At 40.5% G+C, this 8,544-nt stretch overlaps 1 protein-coding gene across 1 annotated transcript; it reads left to right on the top strand.

The window, feature by feature from the left end:
- Positions 1-6,943: 6,943 nt before the first annotated feature.
- On the top strand, positions 6,944-7,873 carry OR1O8 (olfactory receptor family 1 subfamily O member 8). The gene has a single exon (NM_001390470.1). The coding sequence runs from the start codon at positions 6,944-6,946 to the stop codon at positions 7,871-7,873; it is 930 nt and encodes a 309-aa protein (NP_001377399.1).
- The last annotated feature ends 671 nt before the right edge of the window (positions 7,874-8,544 follow it).

The following is an 8,544-nucleotide window of genomic DNA, read 5'->3' as shown; positions in this document are numbered from 1 at the left end:
GTCCCAAGAGAAATGAAGATTGATAATGCTCAGCTCCTAAATGCATTGTCTTTAGCTGGTACATCAGAGTATTCCAAGCCCTAAAATTCTTTGTTCTTTCCCATCCACCTGCCAATAACATTGGATAGAATGAATATTTCTAAGGTCATCACTTATGGAATAAAGATTAGAGAAACCAGAGGCAAGGGTTGAAGATGTCATGTGGCAAATGGAGTAATGGAATCAGCTTTCAAAATGGACCATAGAGAGTTCAAGTTCCATACTTGGTGGGCTACATAACATAGAAAGTCTCTTTTGATTTGTGTATCTGTTTCCAAGGCAGTATATAAATCAAACCAGCTGAAAGAACATATCTTAAATGGTAAAATTGCTATTGTAGAAATGTTTAGTTGGAAATTAAATATATATGTCTAGAGTTAGAAAAATAAGTTGAAATTAAAGGTATAATTTGAAAGCTATGTGTTTATAGATATATGAAACACAAAAGACAGAAAAGAGGAGAGGTACAAAAGTGAATAAGAAGAAGGAAGAGCAGCAAGCAGCCAAGGAGACTGAAAACAAGTCTGCACTGGAAAGTGAGAGCTTGGTGGGTATTCTGAAAGCAAGGTTTTTTTGTTTTTGTTTTTGTTTTTGTTTTAAGTGTTTGAGGTAAGAAGAAAACGATCAAGTCTGTTAAGTGTTACTGAGAGGTCAAGTAATTTAAAGACTGAGAACTGAACTTTGACGTTGACAAGAGTGAATTCAGTGGAATGGTAAGAGCAAAAGTTTGAAGTCAGTTCAAGAGAAGATTAAAGGCAAATAGTTTGAAAGGAATTGGCAGTGAGTAGTGGAGACACTGAGCTTTTTGAAGACTTTGCTCTAAAATCAGGGAAGTGGGCCATCATCTGGAGAAGGCTATGGGAACTCACCAGGTTTAGGGTATGCTCTATCTGAGGCCAAAATTTTAAAGATGGATAGAAAACCCTCATTACTTTGAGGTATTAAAACAGTATTTAGGTAATTTCAGTATTGAGCCACACTTGTCTTGAGACCTAAGGTAAACCATATATTCTCTAGAGTTTTAAATATATATACATATATATAATAGTATAATTCTCTCATTTATATTATAATTGAGAGATGGATATAATATAAACCTAGAGGTGGGTATAACAACAGTGAGACTATTCAGTAATAGTCAAGAAGACACAACCTGAGAGACTTGAAATCTGAGAATTATGGCCCTGTCTGAGCTGAAGAAGTAATATTCTAAAGCGATAAGTGGAGAAGGAAATGGCAACCCACTCCTGTATTCTTGCCTGGAAAATCCCATGGACAGAGGAACCTGGTGGGCTAGAGTCCATGGGGTCCGAAGAGTGGGACACAACTGAGTGACTGAATTGAGAGAAATAAAGGAGTACAGGAAGACTTAATCTTGTAAAAGTGGGAAATCTTTCAGTTCTCAGTAAAAAAGGATAGAGAAAATGAAAGCAAAAAAGACCAATATAGACGATAAAAGAATGTATTTTGCTATATTTGAATTCTACACAGCACATTAATGACATCCACATCATCTGATGTTGGAGAATGATAGAAAAGCAAAGTCTCATGTCCCACCTCAGACCTCTTAAATCAGAACCTCTGGGTGGATCCCAGGAATCTGGGACTTCACTGACTCAGCATATGATCCTTAAGCATGCTAAGGTTTCAGAATCTCTGTTCTCACGTATTTAAAAATGCTTGGATTGAATAAGGAAAGTGTTAAGTCTCTTTATCCTGAGTCAGTGAACACTGGAACATTTAAAGTTTGTTAGAAACAAGGGAGAGATGATACTACCAGTGGAAAAGAAAATGCAACTGTTCCTATCACAAGATTCCTTATAAGATTTTGATTATAGATGCCACAGACTGCAAAAATGTTGAAGATCATCTACCTTATACAACTCATTATTAGCAGACACAAATAAAACTTTTATTCAGGTGTAATTGATTACTTCCAAGAAGCAGAGTATTGTTCATCTCTTCACAGTAGTTGACACAAAGGGCATTTTCTCCTCTACTCACACATGAGAAATACATAGATGTCCTCATGTTTTGAGAGCAACTACTGAACAATAATCCACGGAAACAACCATATACTCATGACCTAGGTGGTGCTTAAAATATTTTAAAGAACCATGATCCCTACTGGGCTCACAGGGGACACTAGTAGTAAATAACCTACATGCAAATGCAGAAGATATAATGTATCTGCAATCCCTAGGTCAGGAAGACCTCCTGGAAGAGGGCATGACAACACACTTCGATATTCTTGCCTGGAGAATCCCATGGACAGAGGAGGCTGGCAGGCTACACTCCATAGGATTGCAAAGAGTCAGATACCACTGAGAGACTTAGCACACATGCACTCATGCATGGTCCCTACTCCCAGGAATTTATACTATAATTGAGAAAAGGAGAATGAATGCTGCTGAGTAATGGAAAATCCTACCTTATTGATAGGAGGATGCAGATGCAGAAGTTCTTGATAAAGAGGCACCAGTGGATATGTGATGCAACATGAAAGAAGATATTAGAAAAATGTACACCAGGGAGAATTAGGCCCAAAGAAGAAAGCCCTAAAATTTATGGCAGATACTGACAGCTTGGATCTTAGCAACTAGAGGTAGAGACAGTGAAGCCTGTTAGCTGCTGGTGAAACTAACTGGGAATGAGTTGACTAGAGAAAGCTCAAAAAGGATAACAATTAAAAAAGTGAGAAAGAGTCTGAAATGAAGGACATTTCATAGGAAATAAAACTTATCATACTTGGTCGCAACTTGATGAAGGAATTAGATGAAGCAATGTTTCCAACCCATGTTACCAGGACAGTTTTTGTAGGAAAGAAATTTTATTCTTGAAATGAAGAAATACTTTTGGGGGAAGACAACCCATCATCCTCTCCTACCTTCACTTACCATTGATTTCATTTTCTGACATATACGATACTTTGTATTCCAAGCACTGGACAGGAAAATCTGATTCAATCTCAGCCATAATGATCCTATCATTTTGTTAGGGAGACCAACATTAACTAAATAACTTAAATATTTAAATAAATGTGATTACATCCTCCATATTACAATTGCAGTAACTACCATGACACCACCCTTATGGCAGACAGTGAAGAGGAACTAAAGAGCCTCTTGATGAAAGTGAAAGAGGAGAGTGGAAAAGTTGGCTTAAAGCTCAACATTCAGAAAACGAAGATCATGGCATCTGGTCCCATCACTTCCTGGGAAATAGATGGGGAAACAGTGGAAACAGTGTCAGACTTTATTTTGGGGGGCTCCAAAATCACTGCAGATGGTGATTGAAGCCAGGAAATTAAAAGACGCTTACTCCTTGGAAGGAAAGTTATGACCAACCTAGATAGCATATTCAAAAGCAGAGACATGACTTTGCCAACAAAGGTCCATCTAGTCAAGGCTATGGTTTTTCCAGTGGTCATGGGTGGATGTGAGAGTTGGACTGTGAAGAAAGCTGAGCACCGAAGAATTGATGTTTTTGAACTGTGGTGTTGGAGAAGACTCTTGAGAGTCCCTTGGACTGCAAGGAGATCCAACCAGTTCATTTTAAAGGAGATCAGTCCTGGGTGTTATTTGGAAGGACTGATGCTAAAGCTGAAACTCCAATACTTTGATCACCCCATGCGAAGAGTTGACCCAGAGGACGGTTCAGGATGGGGAACACGTGTATACCTGTGGCGGATTCATTTTGATATTTGGCAAAACTAATACAATTATGTAAAGTTTAAAAATAAAATAAAATTAAAAAAGAAGAAGAAGAAAAAAAAAAGAAGAAGAGTTGACCCATTGGAAAAGACTCTGATGCTGGGAGGGGTTGGGGGCAGGAGGATAAGGGGACAACAGAGGATGAGATGGCTGGAGGGCATCACCGACTTGATGCACATCCATTTGTGTGAACTCCAGGAGTTGGTGATGGACAAGGAGGCCTGGCGTGCTGCAATTCATGGGGTCACAAAGAGTCAGACATGACTGAGTGACTGAACTGAACTGAACCAAGGTGCCATGAGAACACAGAAAAGGAAGCATTGTCTTAGACAAAGGGGCAATGGAGCATTTTCCTAAGAAAGTTAGAGGTTAGAAGGATGAGCAAGAACTGACTTAAAGCAGAGAATGAACATGGTGTATTAAGGTGATGCAGTGAAGCCAGTGTTGCTGGGGAACAGACGATGAATAGACAGTGAGACACCTCGAGGTCAAAACCAAATGAGCTTTTTAAGACGTGACAGGGTATTTTTCATAAGAGCAATGGTTCTCTGGACATTCATTTTTTAAAATCTAATTTAAATATGGTTGATTTACAATATTGGTTTAATTTCTGCTGTACAGCATAGTGACTCAGTTATACATATTTTATTTTTCATGTTCTTTTCCATTATGGTTTATCAGGGAATATTGAATATGTTCCATGTGCCACATAGTAGGATCTTGGTGTTTATCCATCCTGTACATAATACTTTGCTTTGCTAATCCCAAATGCCCAATACTTACCTCCTCCACCTGTTTCCTCCTCTTCCCGCTCCCCCTTGGCAACCACATGTCTGCTCTTTTTTGTCCCTGCTGTTAGAGGACTTTAGTTCCCTGACCAGGGATTGATCCCCGGCCATGGCAGGCAGTGAGAGCAATGAGTCCTAACTATCGGACTGCAAGGGAACTCGCACAAGCCTGTTCTCTAGTCCTGTGAATCTGTTTCTGTTTCATAGATATGTTCATTTGTGCCATTTTTTAGATTCCACATATAACTGATATCATATGGTATTTGTCTTTCCCTTTCTGATTTACTTCACTTAGTATGATCATCTCTAGGTCAATCTATGTTGCTGCAAATAGCATTATTTCCTTTTTTTAATGACTGAGTAATATTCCATTGCAATAACCTCAGATATGCAGATGACACCACCCATATGGCAGAAAGTGAAGAGGAACTAAAAAGCCTCTTGATGAAAGTAAAAGAGGAGAGTGAAAAGTTGGCTTAAAGCTCAACATTCAGAAAACTAAGATCATGGCATCTGGCCCCATCACTTCCTGGGAAATAGATGGGGAAAGAGTGGAAACAGTGGCAGACTTTATTTTTCTGGGCTCCAAAATCGCTGCAGACGGTGATTGAAGCCATGAAATTAAAGACGCTTACTCCTTGGAAGGAAAGTTATGACCAACCTAGATAGCATATTCAAAAGCAGAGACATGACTTTGCCAACAAAGGTCCGTCTAGTCAAAGCTATGGTTTTTCCAGTGGTCATGGATGGATGTGAGAGTTGGACTGTGAAGAAAGCTGAGCACTGAAGAATTGATGCTTTTGAACTGTGGTGTTGGAGAAGACTCTTGAGAGTCCCTTGGACTGCAAGGAGATCCAGCCAGTCCATTCTAAAGGAGATCAGTCCTGGGTGTTCATTGGAAGGGCTGATGCTAAAGCTGAAACTCCAATACTTTGGCCACCTCATGCAAAGAGTTGACTCATTGGAGAAGACCCTGATGCTGGGAGGGATTGGGGACAGGAGGAGAAGGGGAGGACAGAGGATGAGATGGCTGGATGGCATCATCTACTCGATGGACATGAGTTTGAGTAAATTCCGAGATGGACAGGGAGGCCTGGCGTGCTATGATTCATGTGGTCGCAAAGAGTCAGACACGACTGAGCAACTGAACTGAATTGAACTGAATATTCCATTGTGTTCTATGTTTACAACATCCTCTTTATCCATTCATCTGTAAATAGGTATTTAGGTTTTTCCATGTCTTTGTTATTGTAAATAGTGTTGCTATGGACATAGGAGTACATGTGACTTTTTTAGTCATAGTTTTGTCTGGGTACATGCCCAGAAATGAAACTGCTGGGTCATATGGCAACTCTATTTTTAGTTTATGGAGGAACCTCCATACTGTTTTCCACAATGGATGCAACAATTTACATTCCCACCAACAGTGTAAGAGGGTTGTTTTTGCTCCATGCTCTTCCCAGCATTTATTATTTTGTAGACTTTTTAATGGTGGGCATTCTTACTCATGTAAGGTGGTACCTCATTGTAGTTTTGATTTGCATTTCTCTAATAATTAGCAGTGATGAGCATCTTTTCATGCACCTACTGGCCATTTGTTGTAGAGACTCATTTTTTAAACAATGAAGTGACATGATGAGATCTTCTTTTTTGAAAAGACCATAGTGTGGGGCATGATCCTTGTGAAAACAGTTAGGAGGATACTGACTGTGTAGGTGGGTAGGTATTTATTCAGCCCCTTCTATGTGGTCTAGATACCGAAACACAGGCACTAAGCTAAATACTGAAACACAGCCTGTGCCTTGAAGGACTCATGGTCTTGTGAAGAAAACAGATTAACAAGCAAGTAGTTAAATCACCAATTATACAAAGTAACATTAGAAAACTCTTTACACTGTAATACCTCCAGGAAATCTCTGTTGTTTCTCTCATTTTCTTTTTTTTTTTTTTTAATTAATTTTATTTTATTTTTAAACTTTACATAATTGTATTAGTTTTGCCAAATATCAAAATGAATCCACCACAGGTATACATGTGTTCCCAATCCTGAACCCTCCTCCCTCCTCCCTCCTCCCTCCCCATACCATCCCTCTGGGTCGTCCCAGTGCACTAGCCCCAAGCATCCAGTATCGTGCATTGAACCTGGACTGGTATCTCGTTTCATACATGATATTTTACATGTTTCAATGCCATTTTCTTACTTTGATGTTTCCTTAATTTGACCATCTTTGTGAGGTATGCCTCTTGTCTTCCCCACTGTTATTTTGTTTATGCATTCTTCCCATTGGTGGTATAAGTAAAACCCATTGCCAAGAGAAAGGATCCAAGGTTTTATCCATCTGTAGCTAACTGAGTGAATGCTCTTTATGCTGATTCTTGTCCTGTAGCCCATCAAGACCTGAAATGAACTGCAGCAAGAACCCTGACTTTGTCCTCTCAGGACTGTCCAGTGACCCAGACAAACCACAGCTCCTCTTTGGTCTCTTCCTGGCCTTCTACTTGCTGAGTCTCATAGGAAACTTGCTACTGCTGCTGGCTATTGGCGCTGACATCCACCTCCACACCCCCATGTACTTCTTCCTCAGCCAGCTCTCCCTGGTCGACCTCTGTTCTACTACCACCACAGCCCCCAAAATGCTGGAGACTTTGTGGACCAGCAGCGGATTGATCTCCTTCTCTGAGTGCCTGGCCCAATTATATTTCTTCGCAGTTTTTGCTAACATGGACAACCTGCTTTTGACTGCCATGGCTATCGACCGCTATGCTGCCATCTGCCATCCCCTGCACTATGCACTCCTAATGACTCCTTGCAGATGTGGGCTGCTGGTGGGTGGGTCATGGGGAGTGGCCCACTCCGACTCTTTGATCCAAACCTTGATGCTAACTCAACTATCATTCTATACTAATCTAGAGATTCCTCACTTTTTTTGTGATTTCAAACCACTCTTAAGGTTTTCCTGCTCTGATACCCACCTCAATGAGGACCTGATGATGGTTCTGACAGGACTGTTAGGAATCAGCCCTCTCCTCTGCATCATAAGCTCTTATGCCCATATTTTCCTTGCTGTAGCTCGGATCCCATCAGCACAAGGCAAAAAGAAAGCCCTGGCCACATGCAGCTCCCACCTCTCCATGGTCATCCTCTTCTACATCTCAGTCTTTGCCACCTACCTGAAGTCCCCATCAGCTTCTCATGCCTCTGGGGAGCTGGGTGCTGCTATCATGTATGCCCTGGTAACCCCCACTCTCAATCCTTTCATTTATAGTCTAAGAAATAAGGATGTGAAGAGTTCCCTGAAAAGGATTCTGAGTGTGAAAAGTTCTTGGGATTAAGGATAATCTCCATAAAAAAGCATTTGGAAAAAATCTCTCCCCACTTCACCACGACATTTACAAAGTGCATCAGTTAACATCAAGATTCTCACAGAGCATTACATAGACAACTGGAAATAAAACTGATATAGAAACCAGGACAACTTCCATATTTAGGGAATATTTCACGCAGGGAATTCCCAAGGTTGTGAATCAACACATGAGCAATCCCACTCACCAAGAAAGCAGAGATCAGAGTTTGAAACATGGGGTACCTCAAGCAACTAAAAGTTATAGAATAAGGCACAAGAGAAGAGGGATTTTTGCAGAAGATATCCAAAAATAGTTTGGGGGAAACAGATGCTGTGGCTGTGGCTGACTTCAAGGTATGAATGGAAAGACCACTTTAGACTTATCAGAAAGAAGCTGCTATAGGATTGAAATAAAATACACTAGAAGTGGAGCAGGGCTTGGAGAAGAGCAGTACCAGGAAAGTGGGTTGCTCTGCACACCTTATTAATACTCTTGTTATCAAACTATCACTCTTAAAGTCCAAGTCTTAAGAGTAAAAATCACATCCTTGAGTAAGCCCTACACTAGACCCGACTGAACACAGGCTAAATCCAAACCCCTGACCATGACACCAGGAAGAGAGAATTTGGAGGCTGAGTCATATCACAAAAGAGAGTGAC

This window comes from Bos taurus, chromosome 23 (genome assembly GCF_002263795.3).
Source record: "Bos taurus isolate L1 Dominette 01449 registration number 42190680 breed Hereford chromosome 23, ARS-UCD2.0, whole genome shotgun sequence".
Classification (NCBI taxonomy): domain Eukaryota; kingdom Metazoa; phylum Chordata; class Mammalia; order Artiodactyla; family Bovidae; genus Bos; species Bos taurus.
The sequence above is the reverse complement of the archived record's forward strand: the minus strand, read 5'-3'. Positions and strand labels throughout refer to the sequence as shown.

What these genes read in the sequence shown, in the direction of transcription:
- OR1O8 (NM_001390470.1), top strand. Translation starts at nt 6,944, where the DNA reads ATGAACTGCAGCAAGAACCCTGACTTTGTCCTCTCAGGACTGTCCAGT.